At 38.8% G+C, this 16,507-nt stretch overlaps 1 protein-coding gene across 2 annotated transcripts in view; it reads left to right on the top strand.

Moving 5' to 3' along the window:
- The first annotated feature begins 5,139 nt into the window (after positions 1 to 5,139).
- Positions 5,140 to 16,507, top strand: part of WASL (WASP like actin nucleation promoting factor) — a 71,269-nt gene continuing 59,901 nt past the window's right edge. For both annotated transcript variants that reach the window (XM_019924637.3, XM_019924629.3), the window contains exon 1: positions 5,140 to 5,345. In XM_019924637.3, the coding sequence (XP_019780196.1) occupies positions 5,229 to 5,345 (117 nt within the window). In that variant the 5' untranslated portion in view covers positions 5,140 to 5,228. The remainder of the gene's footprint in view (positions 5,346 to 16,507) is intronic.

Below are 16,507 nucleotides of genomic sequence, written 5' to 3'. Positions count from 1 at the left end.
TCCTGATACATTTGATTATGTGGAAAAGAGTATGGGGAGGGATTTTACAGTTGTTAAAGAATACAGAAGAAATGAAACAATTAAACAAAAGAAAATTTGAAGAAATCATCGAGGGGAAAATAAACCGAACAAAGTAAAAGCCCTACAGGAATGTAAATATTGTAATGTAAATACCAAAAGAAACAGTTCAGAGTGGAGGATGACTCTGGGGGGGAGTAAATGGGGGTAGAGAAGGAAGCATGGAGCTTCTGGGTTATGCTGTTGTTATAAGCTTTGTAGTATCATTTTATTTTTTAAATCATGTGAATGTATCATTTTTAATAAAGCTAAAAATTGATTTTTAAAAATTTATATGTATTTTGCAATATGTACAAATATTGAATTACGTTGTACAACTGAAACTAATATAATGTTATATGTTAATTATATCTCAATTAAAAGAAAAAGAAAATATGTAAGCCTAGATTTCAACTCTGAAATGGAAAATGAACTACTAATAAACCTGAAGAAAAGAGTAATAAAAATGAACGCAAAAATTACTGAAATAGAAATAACAAATTTGATCAAAATTACAACAAAAAAGTTATATGGTAGAAGAGTCCATATCCTTCATCTCAATACTTTCAGTGAAGTAATCCATGGAGACTCAAGACATCGTCAAAACATCATAAGTATCCAAACTGCCTACTCATCCATAAGGTAGACTGACCTTGAGCACACTAAAATAAAGAAGCCAATGTCTGCCCTCTCTCATTTGGAATAATCCAACTGAGGACCACTGAGTATTCATTAAAGTTAAAGAGCAGTGGAAAAGAAAAAAAACAGTTAGCAGCATCCTGGGAACTATAACATACATATTTCAAATAATTTCTTGAATAAAGCTATGTATTAGGTATGTGGAGACTAGTGGTACTGGCCATGTAGTGGTAGTAACTATCACTGGTAATTCACTAGCACGATTAAGAATTCAGTTTTCCACTAAGACCAATAAGAAATCAGAATGGGTTGTAAATAAGCTGTCTATTTCTAAAAAAGTAAGCCCCAGAGAGGCTTGTACTCAAAATGAATTTAAAAGGGAGAGGGAGTGGAATATCATTTGCTAGCTTACTTTTCAAGATTTTAGTTGATGAAAAATAAAACATTTAACTTGGGAGGACAAGGACAAATTCTCTTAAACATTTCTATATGCAACATTCGCATAAACGTGCAGAGATATTTTACAAGGCGCATATTCTAAACCCATGGCACTTGGAGGTTGCGTGTGGGAAGTGACATTCACCACTCCTGCAGCAGCCAGGTTTGCTGTTGTTCTGTCTCTACAACTCAGCTCTGCCATGGGAAAGCAGCAAGTCAGGATTGGTAATTATGACTACAATGGCTGTTGAATGTCACAGATCCCTGTGTGCAGCTACCTCTACATTCCCCTACAAGGAAGGGTGTCATTCCATTTTTAAATGATTAACATTAGCAAGGGGAACAGGGTGCTTCAGAGGACTTGTAACAGTACATAAACAATGATATTTGTAAAGGAGAAAAGTGGATTAACAGAGCACTAGGACAGGAGAAATTGGCAAAGTATAACAGTAACGGCAGGGAATGCATCTGAAAAAAATGCCTTCGTTTCCGTAAATAAGCTACCCTAATGTTTTCTGTTAAAATGAGGACTTTACCTTAAAGGATTATAGCAAAGAGAGAAGAAAATAAAAGACCTAAAATAGATTCTAAGTGAGTCAAGGAAAGTCAATAGGAAAAATTAAACATGAATTGCCTTATTCTGAGTGATATCCATAGACATTTTAAGACAGCTTATGCATTTTATACCTACAGGAAGATAGAATCCCTACAGTCTTCTTCACCTAGCTTACAAACTTCAAGATACTTAGTTGAAGGGAAATAGAATCCTTCTTATTTCCTGGATCAAATCCAGTCTCTCAAACTGGGTAAAAAGAATTTGAGATAAGAAAATAACTTGCCAAAGAAAACAGAGAGAAGGTTGTCTTGTGTTCTGCCAAATAAAGGATATGCTCTCAAGAATCAAAGCAAGAAGGGGACTTGCTAAAACCTTTCAAACAAATACAGCTGGTACTGCTTGGTCTCAGGATGATCGTGGAAAAATAGAATCCTTGTATGCATGGTAAGGCAGGAAAATCCAAATATTGCTTGTTCACATGTTCATGAGAGTAAGGAAGTCCTATTGCCAATGCAATGTCCACGCTTACATTTCCCACAATTTAAGAATTAAGAACAAAAAGCTGGAAAAAGCCTAGAGAAAAGCAAAAACGACAATGAAGGGGTAGAAAATAAGAACTTAAATTGCAATTCTGTGGACAAAACCATATTTAAAATTTTGAGGAAAAGTTAAAGACATGTTTTGGGCTTGAGACAAAAGCCTATGGTCGTTATAATTTCCCATCCTCATTTCTAAAGAAAAAAGAACAAGGGCAAAAGACTCAGAAAATTGCATTTAGAAATAGATAAGTTGTTGAAAATTTCCTGAAAGAAAAAAAATCAATTAAAACATAAATAGTCTAGACTAACAACAGGTTGTGAAAGGATTGGAACCCAACAGTTGTCAGCACGGGACAGATTCTTCAACTCATAGCTACTGTCCATTCAACTATCCTCCTATAGCTTCTTTTTTCAGTCCTTTTCCACATCTCTCTCTCCTATCTTCAAAATAGTTTGGTAGTCTGCAACGTTTAAAAGCTGGCATTCTGGCATAAAAATTGCTATCTTTCAGTTTTTATTAGAAATTAATATGATTCTGTCTCTAGATTGATAGTTTCAAAAAGTTTTGTAATTTCAGCATACTGGGACACATAAACCTATGTGACATAACATATAGCCTAACTAGAAATTCTGCTAACAAAGAAATTATGCCCCAAATTCACCACTATCTATCTGAAAAACTATATAGAGTCCCAAATACGAAGGACAATTTTCAAAGTAGCATGCTTAGATACGACCAAGGTAAAAGTACACATTTCAGCTCAACGCTTGCTCCCTTAGCTAAGGGAAGGCAGAGCAGACCACAGGCAAGGATGGTCAATGACAGGACAAATAGTATTTGAGTAACCACTCTGTATCAGGTATTTTACACGTTATCTTGGTAAATTTTGTAACTTTGAAGTATGTTGAATTATCTGTTTATGCTACACCTTTATTCAACAGAAATTATTTTCACTTTATGGATGAGGAAACAAACTCAGAATAGCAACTTGGCCAAAGTCCGTAAGGTTAGAATGACAGAATAAGAACTCCAACTTAGGCCTATCTGAAGCCTATACTTCTGTTACTATCCTGGTTCACAGGTTTGAAAATATTACGGAACTAATCTCTACTTCTCAAGAATTGGTAATGCTTTCCACTATCACTGTGGCTTTTATATATAGGAACCTCACTTTTTTTTTTGTTTTGCGGTACGCGGGCCTCTCACTGTTGTGGCCTCTCCCGTTGCGGAGCACAGGCTCCCTACCCGCAGGCTCAGCGGCCATGGCTGACGGGCCCAGCCGTTCTGCGGCATATGGCATCTTCCCGGACTGGGGCACGAACCCCTGTCCCCTGCATCGGCAGGCGGACTCTCAACCACTGCGCCACCAGGGAAGCCCAAATTTTTTATATTTTTAAAGTGTATTGATAATGGTTTAGCAATCTGTTTAGTACATCCAAGATTTGTACTGGGAGCTTTCAGAAATATTAAAATCAAATAGTTTTACCAAATTTCATTTGGCAAAGGACAGATGTCCTAAGTTTAATATAGGTAACTCTTTTGTTTTAACCGAATAGCAAGCAAACATGATGGTAAAGTTTATGCAATAAATGCTAATTTGTTTAAAGTGGAGATGCTTATTTATAATTCACAGCAGTGGGTATTATTTATCATTTACATATTCCAAAACTTGGTTTTAATACAGCTGTCTAGTATTTAATTTACTGAACAAAGGGGGTTATCCTAGGTGGCTTTCAGTATTCTGAGACATACAAAAACAAAAACAAAAACAAAAAAACTCCTGAGATCTATAAGTTCTAAGGATTAAATCACAATATGTATTTCCCTGGGTGACACCCCAAAATGGGCACATTCATTTTGGATAAAGAGAACACAAAGTCTTTGGGGTTTGAGAGAAAGAAAAAGACGAGAGGGGGGAAAAAAGAAATATTTTTTAATTCACAAAACGGGGGGGGGGGGAAATGTGTGGAGGACCCTTCGAGAAGAGGCTGAACTGAAATGTTACAAACACATTTGTCCTACGAGACACACCAGCGGGCGGTAGAAATCTTTTCTAAGTGCGTCTGCTTTCTCGGAACATCCATCAGCAAGATCTCTGTTTCAGAATTCTGGGAGAGACCTGGTCCTTCACTCCCACTCCCACTGCTGAAGTCTGGACAAACTCTGAGAAACCGTAGGCACCTGCGGCTCTGACGGAACCAGCGAGGAGCACGGGGGAGCGCGTCCCTTCTCCCATTTTCCGTCTGCAGATTCCAGACCTTTCTGACAAGCGGCGTGAACGTCCGGCTGTCGCGCCCCAGAAATGCGACCTCGTCCGCGGAGGATGACCTGGGTCTGCACTGAAGCTCCGCAAAGGTGTGCGTCAGCATAAGAGAGACGGGCAGCTCGGCCACGGAGACCAGACGCCTCCTCCCTCCAGGGCTCTGCCAGCGGAAAACACCCGAGAAAGAAGCCCAAACCCGGGAGCCCGCGCCTGACCCGCAGCCCCGCATCCGGCCGCCCCTCGGCCGGAAGGGGGTGTGGCCTCGGTCCGGCGCGGCGAAGCCAACCGCGACGTGGGGGGGGGGGGGTCCTCCCGGGGCCGCAGACGCGCGTTTCCGGCGCGCTCCCCCGCGTCTTGCGTCCTGTGGTCTCGCCCGTCCCCGCTGCCATGTTGAATTGTGCGGCCGCCGCCGCTGCCGCCGCCGCCGCCGCCGCCGCCGCCGCCGCCGCGGAAGGAGGGTTGGAGGAGGAGTTGGGAGTTTAGCGCAGTCGCCGGAGTGCGAAGACAACGAGCCTCCGGCCAGAGCCTGGGCCGGCCGGAGCTGGGAGCTTCCCTTTCTCAGCGCGGCCCGCCGTCGACTCCTCCTTCCCGTGGCCTCCTCCCCGCGCCGGCGGAGCTGCGAGATGCTGCGCCTCTGATTACCCTCCTCCCGCCCCTGTCACCGAGAAAGGGGACGAGCGCTCGCCCACTCGCTGGAGGAGACTGCCCTGGCCTCCCTACCCCGCCGGCGAAACCATGAGCTCCGGCCAGCAGCAGCCGCCGCCGCCGCGGAGGGTCACTAACGTGGGGTCCCTGCTGCTCACCCCGCAGGAGAACGAGTCCCTCTTCACCTTCCTGGGCAAGAAATGTGTGGTCAGTGGCCGAGACCCGCGTCGCCGCCCCCGACCTTACCTCACGGGCCCGGGCTGGAGGGCCGGGAAGTGGGAGTGGGGAAGGAGGCGGGAGCGGCGCGGGTGGGCGGTGGTGCTGCCGGCCAGGCCTCCCGTCGGCCCCGGCCCCGCGTCGGCCCTCCGGCCCGGCTTCCTGGGTGCGGGCCGGCGCGGCCGGACGCCGCCTCCCGGACCTGCCCGGGGAGCACGCAGGGAAGTGTCACCTCCGCAGGCCTGCCCTGGAGCCCTGCTCGGTCGGACCCGGGTCCGTGCCCTTGCTGCTGATTCAGACTTTACTGTCAGGCCTCACGGGGATTTTCTTCTTGCCCGAGATGCTTGATCTTAGTAACTGGGCCCCTGGACTGGCCCTCGCTTCTCCACCTACAGCCGATCTGGGGGCGCCTTCCTTCACAATGCCAGAGGTTTCAGGAGTGGGTCGGTCGGGGACCGAGGCCCAAATATGAATGAATCGGACCATAAGGTGGTTTTTTAATCTCCTTTGAGGATCTTCATTCCTTTGAGGAATGAAGTCGAGTGCGTCTGTTCAGAATGAGGGCAGGAAATGCTACTGCTCCCCATTGCAGAGAAACGAGGTTTATTTCTCCAGCGGTCTCGCCCAGGCCTGGTTTTTCTCTCCTCTCCACTGTTTTTTGATTTTGGGGTTTTTTTTGTTGTTTTCTTTTCTTTCTTTCTTTCCATTGGTGGGAGATGTTGCTCTCCCACACCAAGCGCAGAGGAACCGCAGTCTCCAGCAGTTCTTGGCCTTTGGGGGTCTGAGAATGGTTCTTAGGTTGGTGCAGTGCGGCCTGGTCCAAGCCCCGATGGCCGGTTGGGAGCGAGCAGCTTTGCTGTGGGAAGGGGAATGTGTGCTGTTGACGGAAGCGTTCATTACACGGGCCGCTGGCACTTCTGCGGGTGGGGAGGTTCTGCTCTGCGGGGTAGGCCTCGTTAGGCTGCATCTTACTGCGCTGGCTGGGTTGAACTGTGGTTGAGTTTGTTGGAACGCTGTTTGGGTCCCTTTCTCCCCCCTTTACTGCTTAACACCTGCGGAGTATGTGCCACTGGAACCCGGGAAGCACCGAGTGAAATGCCAACAGGGCTGTACCTTTTACAGCTTTTCTTAGTAGTGCTAAGTGTGTCAAACCAGACTCCACCTGCTTGTTTGAGAAGTTGGGATTAGACAGGTTCTGGGAAGTTACCAGATTAATTGTTAATTTTCTAGGAGTTTACCCTTTGTATCCTGTGCCATCCAGTAGGAGATTGAATCATTACATTCAGTTCAGATGTGTTTCAGATTTCAGAAGTTAGACCTGATTAGAAGAATAAAATGAGGGGGGGTGGCTTAAAATGAGAACTGGGGGAAACAACTGTAAGGGCAGTCAAGCCCTTTACTCCCCACACACACTGTTTAAACCAATGAGAAAACTGAGCCAGTGAGCCCGAAGTCACCCAGCAATTTAGTAATGTAACCAGAACTAGAAAACCAGGACTCCTGATGCCTACTCTGTTGTACTTTCCACTACATCATGTTGTTTTAGAAGAGTTTTTTTTCTTACTTGTTATTGACTTATTTAAAAGTGGTATGAAAGGAATAGTAACTTCTATTTTTCATCGGAAACTGATATAATTAAAGTGTAAGACTCTTAAAGCAGCACTAATTTTTGAATATTTTCAACTTAGGAAAATCTTCAGTACTTTAAAAATGACATTATTTAAAGTTTGTGGGTTTACCACTTTTGTTGTGTAATCTGTATCAGAAAGCAAGTAGTTGTACCGTGTGTAACCTACCAGACGCATTAACTTTAAGCAGGAAGGACATTACATTTATACCCAAGTATACTGACTAATTGCTCTGTGCTTACCTGTAATGTTTACTGGTTTCAAAAAAATGACTGATGTGGAAGAATACAGCGATAGATAGAGAATGAATTTCTGTCATTTAAAACCACACTGTTGTAGTTACCTGCTCTTGTGGTGTGAAATGGTTGTGGAGATTAACTTTAATATTTGAAGTCTCCAATTACAGAGTAAAGAATGATATGTTAATTTTCTGGAACAGTCCCTTTTTTTTTCCTTTGCTGACTATGCAGTTTTTTGTACAATACTGAAATACATGGTCTCATTAAAAAAAAAAAATGAAGCAATGAGATTTATAGGTCAAACCAAATTTGTTTAGCAAGATGTATTCAGAACTCTATCTAAGAATTCAGGAAATGAAACAGGTGTAGTTGTAGTTCCAGCTCTCAAGGAGTTTCATTCCTTCTTTCACTCAGCAAATATGTATTGAGTAGCTAAATGTTGAGGTCAAAATCAGGGTTGATGCCTGCACTAAGGGAGCTTACTGTATCTAAAAAGAGAAACAAATGTGTAAACTGATGAGTATGTCAATACTTCAGAGTGATGTGCAAGAGGCTGCATGTCACAATGGAAAATCCTGTATCCTGGCTTTGTAATCAGCAGATCAGGGTTTAAACTCATATGGTCACTTTGGACAAGTTTCTTAAGCCCCCTGTCCTAGCATTGGTTTTCTCTTTTCTAAAATAAGGATACTATCTCTTGGGGTGGTTGTGTGGATTAGAAGGACTATATGTGTAGATGCTATTATTTTTATAAAAGTTTAGGAGATCAGAAGAGAGGATGAGTAAACGCTTTTTAGAATGGTCAGTACCTGAACATTGAAGATTAGTAGGTATAGTCGTCATCGGGTGCTCAAGTCCCTTGCAGTCAGCCCTCCATGTCCAGAGATTTGGAGGGCCAACTACCCCCCAGATTGATGAGAGGTATGAAACAGCTTGGGAAGTCAGGGGACCTCCTAATAGTATGTTATGGAGCAAGAAGGGGTCTCAAGTTTAGGTATACATTGGAATCATTGGGGAGATTATTACAAATGCATATGGCTAGGCCAAATTCCTAGATAATATTCAAATTCATTGAGTCTGAGGTGTAACTTGGACATTTCTATTTTTAGCAAGCTTAATAGAAGTCTCCAACTTATATCAGGGTTTGAGAACCACTGCTAAAATCCACTGTTTTCTAATAGGGTAATTCTGAAGCACTTTGGAAATGTTAATAGGTTTTCCCTCAATCTTTGGTCCATAAACTCTTTCAGGACAGCATTTCTCTAACCCCTTCAGATAACAATGTGTATTTCATAGGTGTAAGAGATGCAGTTGAGGAAGTATTGCACTAGTTAGTGGGGTACCACAAGATCAGATTTGACTTTTAGAAAGTTTGGGGAGAAAGGTAGAGGCACTCTATTATAGAAGGTGGATTGAGGGTTGTTAGATTGGAGGCAAAGGAGATCAGATACGTGTTTACAATCACCTGCATGAAATATGATGATGATGTGAATTAAAGCAGTGCTAGTGGGATAAAGGAGCAAAAGACTCCAGTAAGATTTCGTCCCCCTTAGGTAAAGGGCATGAAGGAAGGGAACTGGGGAAAAGTCAGGTATAAAACCACCAGCAGAAAAAGTATGCAGAAACAGGCATGTGTCACTAGATGTAAATATGCCTAGATGTTAATGAAACCCTAGGTTGCTGATTGTTTTCATGGAGGAGGTGAATTTTCAGTAAAGCTATAGTTTTACCACAGTTTTTAAAAATAGATTTTGAAAAAGTTGAGGTTCATTTAAAGTTATATGTAAATATATGTTATGTAATTTTACATAAAGTTAATAGTTCTGTTGCAATTTATTAGCTGGTGGTATTTTCTTAGAACAATTAAGAAGGGTTAGAAACAAGATTACTAGGTCTAGTTTTGTAGTTAGTTCTGTTGCCTTTCTTTCATGTGTGTGATTTAACTTATTTTCTGTAAAGAGTATATCCATCTTGCCAAGAAAAGTTAAATATATACATTCCTGAATAAGTAAGAAATTAAGGATTGGGAGAAAACAAAACCTTATACTATCCCTCTGGTCCAGATGGATTGGGGTTAGAAATGTTAACTATTACCATTCCCTGCATACTCATTTGGTTTGTTTCAGGATTTAGTGATATTTAAGAAGGCATTTTTATTAACTAAGTTTAATTTTTATTTTCTTTAGTTCCTCAGCACTTGTTTTAAACTTGCTTAAAGTCTTTAGTTTTTTGTTTGTTTTCTCACCCTATATACAATTCTGGGAGATTAGACCTTATGCCTACATAGTCTTCTATAATTTTTATAATAACCAGCATACAGATCACTGAATACTTACTGATTGCATACTTATAATAGCTAACTTGTTTACTCCTTAGGAGTTCATTCAGCATTTCTCATTGCTTGATCAGGTTGTTAAAACCTTCAGTTTCTAATACAGATGGTATCTGGACTTCAGTCTTCATTTATTAGGAGAACAAAGTGGTTTAATTCTTCTGCTGAACTAATGTAGTTGGTAGCAGTAGCTGTCCAACATTTGTTTCTGTGCTAAATTCTTAAATAGGTTTAGAGAGAGAGGTGCCTATGAGGGATGATTGTCTTGATGAAGCCCTAAATTGAGGCGGTCCCGGAGGGAAGTTAGTGCTGGGAATGTATTTCACCTTGAGTGATATTTAAGGAGAAAAAAAAAGGTAAAAATTCACAGGATTTGGAATAGACAAAGACATGAAGGCAACCTAGGCTAGTGAAGAGGGAAAAGGTGAGTACAAAAGTGAGTGTCATACGGGGTGAACTATAAGCACAGGAGATTTAGAAGAATCCAGCAGATCTGGGTTTATATATCCTTTTTTTTATTATTCTTAGCTCTATAGTATAGTCATATTTCTTAACAAGTATGAGCCTTAGTGTCTAGATTTGTAAAATGGACTTAGTCAAGGATTTCAGAGAATAATGCAATAATGTGTGTAAAGCTGTTAGAACGCCGGCCACTTACAAAGTGTTCTGGGAGTTGGAGAAGCATGTGAAAGAATGTTGTCATTAATACTATTCACTACTTGGTTTAGATTTCTTGTTACTGGCAGAGAGGTTTTAAAGTAAAATCTTGAACTGTATATTGTATTTGTTTTGATTTAGGTAAATTAATTCTAACATTTTGGCTTAAAGTCAGTACATTATAGAGTATGTAAATTAAGAGTTAAGCAGCAGCTGGAACAAATCTCTTTGGGGAATTTCTGGGCAGCCTAAGCCCCTCTGGCTGCTGACCGGAAAGGAAAAAAGGGATACTGGTATAAGAGTTAGGAGTTCCTGGGTTTTAGTCCATGCTCTGCCACCAATTAATTGTGAATGTGAACAGGTATCTACCTTCCTGAACCTCACTTTCCTGGTCTGAAAAGGAGTGGTTGGACAGGTAACACCACAGTCTTTCCACCTTTAATGTTCTACCACTCTAAATGTTCTAGTTGCCAGGGACTCTAGCAGGGAAAGAACAGAGCTTCTGTTAACCTTGGAATATGTGTGTTTTGCTCAGTGGAGACAAAGATAGTATATATCTAAGTGCAAGGTAGATAATCTACAGTCATTTCACTGCAGATTCCCATTTCTAACTCACCTTTTTCTTAGCATCATAATTTGATAGATATTTTACCGTAGAAAAACCAGGGTAAACAGAATTAAAAAGCATTAGTAATAGAATAATCAGCTCTCACTAACTTTGAATTATTAATTATTTATTCTAATTACAAGGAATTTTTGGCTTATTATAAGTATGCCTTTTAATTAAGATGGAGTTATTTTAAAGAGTTCCTCTTTTGTTAACCAGTTCCGTCTAGAACCTCATTTCTTGCATGAAACTTTATTAGTGATATGATAGTTTGGTGTTACCTTTTATTGCTTATTATCTAAGGTTAAAAATAAGTTTTTTTTTTTTAAGTTTTTAGTTTTAAGTGTTAGACTCAGTAGTTATAGTGAACTGACTTGGTTATTTTAGAATGATTAAAAGTTGAGGTTTAGAAGAGCAGATGGAGTTCAGCTTCATTATAAATTATTCTGTCTGAGAGTCATAGCTTTGATCCAACAGATGAGAACTCAGCATTATTAAGAGTTCACTTTCATTGTAAAGGTTCTGGAAGCAAAACAAGTTTATACACTCTTCTCCAGAGTAATCTAATATATATTGTTAACTGTAAATAAAATTCTTATTGCTGTATAACTGAACAATCTAGTATTTTTTAAAGTATTGTTTACTAATTAGAAGACATTTGGCATATTTAACTATATTCATAAATGTAGTGTAACAAAAATGTATTGTTTTTCTTTATTGTATCTATCAGTATTCTAGGAAATAGAGGATTACATCACTATAGTGTTAATATAAGAGAGTGGAATTATTAGAAAACATCAGTTTCCCTTTGGAGTTAATGTGTTGTAAAGGACTTTATGACCCCTTATTTATTTAGAAAAGCATATTTTAAAAAAATTATTTATTTATTTGGCTGCGCCGGGGCTTAGTTGCAGCATGCGGGATTTTCACTTGCGGCATGCGGAATCTAGTTCCCTGACCAGGATGGAACCCGCGCCCCCTGTACGGAGCATGGCGTCTTAACCACTGGACCACCAGGGAAGTCCCTATTACCCTTTTTTTTTAAAGAAACCAAATAACTGGTGTAATGTTGAAGAGGTGAATCTAGAAGAACTCCCTTTAGAAAATAAAATCAAATGAAAGATTTGTAGTAACTTCATATTTCAATTACTATGACTATCTGTTAGTTTAATTGTTCTCTATGTCCTTGGTTCCTCTGCCATGATGATTTGGCTTTTTAACTTATTTTTTACTTGACCTGAAGATTACTATAGAAATCTGTCTCTATAAAAGGAATACTCATTAAAGACCAGATAAATTGAAACAAAAGGAAATGCGAAAGACATCTGGGAATATAAAATGCTGTTAAAAATATGAGGAGATCGAAATTATCATCAGACAAATGCACAGTAACTTTAGGACAATGAAATATTTTAAAGTTTGATTTTAAAGTTAAACTTTCATATTAAACTTGGAGAAGCTCAAATTATCTAGTGTTTTTAAGTATTAAAATAGAGGTGAAGTTGTTTATCATTCTTTTTGGTTCCAAAATAAAAAATTTTAAGTGAAATTCTCCCTCCAGTAAGGTGAATACTTTTGTTGCCATAAAAATATCAGAGGATACCTAAATACCTAAGAAATATTCATAGTAGTAAAGGAGCTTATTGATTTGTATGCAGTGCATGAAGCTAATCAAATGATTTCCTCTATTCTTATTAATAAAATATAGTCATGATCAAGAATTGAGGATTTGCTGAGTACATAACACCTTCCCGGTATCTTGGACTGCATGGAAAGGGTAGGGAAGATTTAGTCCTTACCCCTCAGTTGTTCACTAAGCCAGGGAAGACAAAAATTATGCATGTAAAGATAGTTTTACAAGCCAGCATATAATAAAGTTTTGAATAATAGGAGAGATAGGTGTATCACTGTGGGTTTTAATACATCATTGTGGGGTTTGAGCATGAGAACCTTGAATGGCCTACAGAATTTATGTCAGAATAAGGAAGTAGCCCAGTTCAAGTGTAGGAAAATGTGTGAGCAACTTAGGAGTAGAAAATTTTCATGGAGTGTTCTGCAACACTGAATAGACTGACTTGGCTAGAACTGAGAATGGTATTTGCTTGAGGAGATAGTGAATGATAAGTTCGAAAGATAAATTGAGGCCAGATTTTAGAAGACCTTGAACGTCAAACCTAGGGATTGAACTTTAGTCCCTAAGTAGGGAGAAGTCGCAAAGATTTTGATTCAAAAAATGTCAAGATAGGAAGGATCTAGGAATGGGGAAAACTGGAAATTATTATTCGTAATAAGAATAATTAACACTTTAAAGTTTACTAAACAATTTCTTATTCATTATCTTAGCAGACCAGACCTGGCCTGGCTAAGGAACCTGAATTGTAGCAGCATCTGGTACGGAAAAAGGATTATGAAGGATAGTAAATCCTTGGCCTTTGCTCTCATGGCAGACACCACTTATCACTAACAGCATTTTTTCCTACTTTGTCCTACACACAGCCACTACCAATCAGTCCATGTTCACAGTTGATGAAATCTAGTTGCCATTCCAAGGCTCTATTCTAGAAACATTGTGAAGAAAAAAATGTCAGTACTTGGTTGGCTTTGTGAATTCAAGATGACAACAGAACCTCCTTGTGGAAATGGCTAAATTGTAGGATTAGAGCTGTTGGAATCCTTTTTACAGTGTTGGTTGTCGAGGCCTTAGGAGTGGAGTTAGATCCGTGAAGGTGTCAGTGCACGTGAAGATTACAGAGGGAGGCAGTCTAGTCCATATTTGACTTGACCAGCATTTGAAAAGGATGGGTTTCAGTGAGGAGTTGAAGGGGGAGAAAGATGTTCTCTTTAAATTACCAGAGAAGTGGTATTCTGCAACTTAACTTTTTCACTTATATTGTATATCTTTCAAACATTTCCATGTTCATTTATATCTGGTGCATCCTTTTCATTACTACATCCTATATTTTATGTATTGCTTATAGCTTATTAACCTCTAATAGTTTCCTAGGGCTAGTTTAACAAGGTACCACAAACTGTGTGGCTTAAAAAACAAATTTAATCTCTCTCATTTCTAGAGGCTGGAAGTCCAAAATCAAGGTGTTGGTAGGGTTGGTTCCTTTTGGCGGCACTGAAAGAGAATCTGTCTCATGCATCTTCTAGCTTCTGGCATCTGCTGACCATCCTTGATGTTCTTCAGCTTATAGATTCATCACTCCAGTCTCTACCTATGTAATCATCACAGGATGTTTTCTACTTGTCTGTTTCTCTGTCTTCTTTTTGTATAAAGACACCAGTCATTGGACTAGTGTCAACCCTAATGACCTCATCTTAACTTGGTTACATCTGCAAAGAATCTTTTTCGATATATGGTCACATTCACAGATACAGGGGTTAGGACTTAAATGTATTTTTTAGGGAGACACAATTCAACCCATAACAATGGGTATTTTTATAAACAGTGTATTTTTAGAACCAGTGCTGTAATGAACATTCAAATACCTGTTTCTTTGTATCCTTTCCAAGTATTTCTATAGAGTAAATTCAAAGCAGTGAAGTCAGAGAGCATGAGTATTAAAAAATAGTAATAGATACTGCTGAATTATCTTACAAAACAGGTGTTACCAAACTCTGTATAGTCACATCAACACTAGAATTTAAAAATCTTTTTTTGCTTCTGACAGTTTCACTGGTCAAAAAAATCTCATTGTTTGATTTGTAGTTTTTAGTGAAGTTAAATATTTTTTCATGTCTGTTGGTCATTTATATTTCTTCTGTGAAATGCCTATTCTTGTCTTTAGACCATTTTTCTATTGGGTTGTTTTTTCTTAGTGACTTAAAGAACTCTTTAGGGATAGTAATTTTACAGTATTTTTTGGCAGTCATCATTTTATTTTTCAACGAGTATTTTTGGTCATTGCATAAGTTTTAAATTTTGTGTAGTTAAATATGATAATCTTTCTAGTATATCAAGTTCTTATTTAATACTGTCCTAGTTGAGAACTGCAAAAATATTTACTCACATTTTCCTAGTACTTCTATGGTCTTATTTTGTACGTGTTATCTTTGATCTTTCTGGAGTGATTTTGGAAAACAAGGGTAGTAGAAAGCCAGTGCTACCTTTTTACAAACGATGTCATTTATTGAGCAATTGATTTTCTCCCATCTATTTGAAACGCTGTCTTACCAGATGTACTTAGATCATTTCTACATTCTCTTATTTTTTGTTTATTTCTTTGCCAGTATACTGAATTTTTAATTAGTGTAGCTTTATAATTATGACATAGTTTGATTAAAGTCCCTCATTACTCTCCTTTTCAGTATTTTCTAGCTATTTTTATGTGCCTATGCTTAGTATTTTTTCAAGACTACCTCCCACCCCATCTCCCACCAAAAGCATATTTGCTTCAAAATAGCATTGGATTTGTAGATTAATTTAAGAAAAATTGACATAGTGGGGATTTCCATTGGCAAGCAAGTCTGTTTTATTTGCCACTTGTCTTATTTCCTTCTGTAGTTATATAGTTTTCATATCATCCGTACTAGCCATTAAATTTTTTTTTTTTTTTTTTAGGTACAAAAGCGATACCCATTTATACTCATTGTTTAGACACACACACACCACGCGCACACACACACACATACATGCAGTCTGCACTATATGGAGTTAAAAGGTAAAACAGCCCTTTACACTTCTCATCCCCTAATACAATTAGGCTCCATAGAAAGCTCTTAAGGTTTTGATGTGTCTCTTTCCCTTCCTTTTTGTTTGTAAGTATGTATATGAATACATATCTCTGCATTTTACCTGAAAGGGGTCATATTCTGGGCAGATTATATTATGTACATATAGATTGACCTCATGCTTTTTTTTTTTTTTTAACATTTTTATTATGGAAACTTTTAAACATATACGAAGTAAAATAGGATAATGAATCTACGTGGACCTGTCACTGAGCTTTAGTAGGTATCAACTCATGGCCAGTCTTGTTTGCTGTATATCGCTACCCACTTTTGCCTTTCCTGTATTATTTGGAAATAAATAGCGGGCATTATATAAGGTTTTTTTTTGTCCTAATCAGTCTGGCTAGAGGTTTGTTATTTTTATTGATTTTCTTAACAGATTTAAGTTTAACTGATTTCTGTTGTTTTTCTTGTTTTCTATTTTATTGATTTCTGTTCTGATATTTATTATTTCCTTTTGCTTACATTGGGTTTAAATTGCTTTTCTTTTTTAAGGTGGTAACTACTTAGGTAATTGATTTGAGACCTTTTTCTTTTTCTAATGTAGAGATTTAGTGCTATACATTTTCTTGTAAATACTGCTTTACTGGCATCCCACATATTGGACATGTTGTATTTTATTTTTTATTTAATTTAAATTACTTTCTAATTTTCCTTCTCATTTCTTTGACCCACAGGTTTTCTAGAAGTATGCAATTTAGTGTCCAAAGATTTAGGGATTTTCCAGATGTCTTTCTGTTACTGATTTCTAACTTAATTCTATTATGTTAGAAAATACATGGATCCTTTTTATTGATAAGAATATGGTCTAAATTGGCATTGCACATGCCTTTGAAAATAATGTGTACTCCACTGTTGTGTGGAGTGTTCAGAAAATGTTAATTATATCAAGATGGTCCGTAGTGTAGTTTAAGTCGTCTCTCTCCTTACTGATTTTCTGTCTACTTGCTCTA

The sequence above is a fragment of the Tursiops truncatus genome, chromosome 9 (genome assembly GCF_011762595.2).
Source record: "Tursiops truncatus isolate mTurTru1 chromosome 9, mTurTru1.mat.Y, whole genome shotgun sequence".
NCBI lineage: Eukaryota > Metazoa > Chordata > Mammalia > Artiodactyla > Delphinidae > Tursiops > Tursiops truncatus.
This window is presented reverse-complemented; position numbering and strand designations above follow the sequence as displayed.